Source organism: Carcharodon carcharias, chromosome 7 (assembly GCF_017639515.1).
Source record: "Carcharodon carcharias isolate sCarCar2 chromosome 7, sCarCar2.pri, whole genome shotgun sequence".
Classification (NCBI taxonomy): domain Eukaryota; kingdom Metazoa; phylum Chordata; class Chondrichthyes; order Lamniformes; family Lamnidae; genus Carcharodon; species Carcharodon carcharias.
Window position 1 is genome coordinate 118,515,329 of NC_054473.1, and position 1,118 is coordinate 118,516,446.

At 46.1% G+C, this 1,118-nt stretch overlaps 1 protein-coding gene across 2 annotated transcripts in view; it reads left to right on the forward strand.

Annotated features, from left to right (window-relative positions):
- Window positions 1–722: 722 nt before the first annotated feature.
- The window catches only part of katnb1 (katanin p80 (WD repeat containing) subunit B 1), a 36,956-nt gene continuing 36,560 nt past the window's right edge, over window positions 723–1,118 (forward strand). The window contains exon 1 of one of the 2 annotated variants that reach the window (XM_041191841.1): window positions 723–1,094. In XM_041191841.1, the coding sequence (XP_041047775.1) occupies window positions 1,055–1,094 (40 nt within the window). In that variant the 5' untranslated portion in view covers window positions 723–1,054. The remainder of the gene's footprint in view (window positions 1,095–1,118) is intronic. The other variant, XM_041191842.1, reaches the window with a different exon arrangement.

Here is a 1,118-nt window from a genome sequence, read left to right on the forward strand (position 1 = left end):
ATTTAAAAGATTATCAAGAGTTCAAATCTCACCATGGTAAATTATGAAACAATGTAATTTCACCTGAATAGGAACAGATGGAAACGTGTTTGTACTCGAAAGAGTTAGAGGGGGTTGTGGCTCCCACAGAGGGCCAGCATGGACATGACAGGTCAAATGGCCTCCTGTGCTATAACCATTCTATGACTGTTGTGAGTAAATCTTGAGTATTACTAGTTATCAGTACTATTTTGGTCAGTTATTACCTGTTACTTTTGGAACTAAAATTCCGCCTATTCTGCTTCTCCAATCTGAATCCCTTCCCCACCTCTAGGGTTTTGTTCAAAGGCGGCCTCCTCCCGACAAGTCTGAACTTTCACACAACAGCTGCTGACACAAAATCAGCAGTACAAAGATGCCCAACCTTGTTTAGATAAAAAAAACAAAAGCAGAATTACCTGGAAAAACTCAGCAGGTCTGGCAGCATCGGCGGAGAAGATAACCTTAGATAACCTAAGCACAAATCAAGCGATTTTATATCACGTGGTTAAAGCGCTAGGAACTTCCGCGACCTGAGTTGGGAACAATAATTCAAACACGGACACCACCCAGCAGTGGCGCACATGCGCAGTAACCACGCTATTCGAGGAAGGCACTTTCTATAACGACTAATCCTATTGGCTGTTTTGGTTGTAAACTGTCATTGACGACGCATTATTTAATCGTGCATGAATAGCTTCAAACGCAATAACAATTAGACTGGAACTGAAATAAAGCTGTCAAAGGTGACAAGGTGGTGAAACGTACGAGTTTTCGTCCGTCCGTTAATATGATTTTCTGCACAGCCAACGAAGTGAACATTGAAGCAGGAACCTCAGTTTGGTCCCGAGAATACGCATGCGTGGTGTGGATTCAGCACCGACACCGGTTGAGCGCACCTGCGCAGTAACTGCCCTGGACGAAAGAGCGGTTTGAGTGGTGCAGAGCCCTGGCCTAGCGCTGTAACCCAGGCAACCAGCCTCACCGCCAACTACCCCGTCACCTGGAATACACCACTCCCTCCCCGACTGTGAGGATGGCAGCATCAGGGCCAACGAAAATTACCTGGAAACTGCGTGAGTCCCAAGAGAGCAAATGGG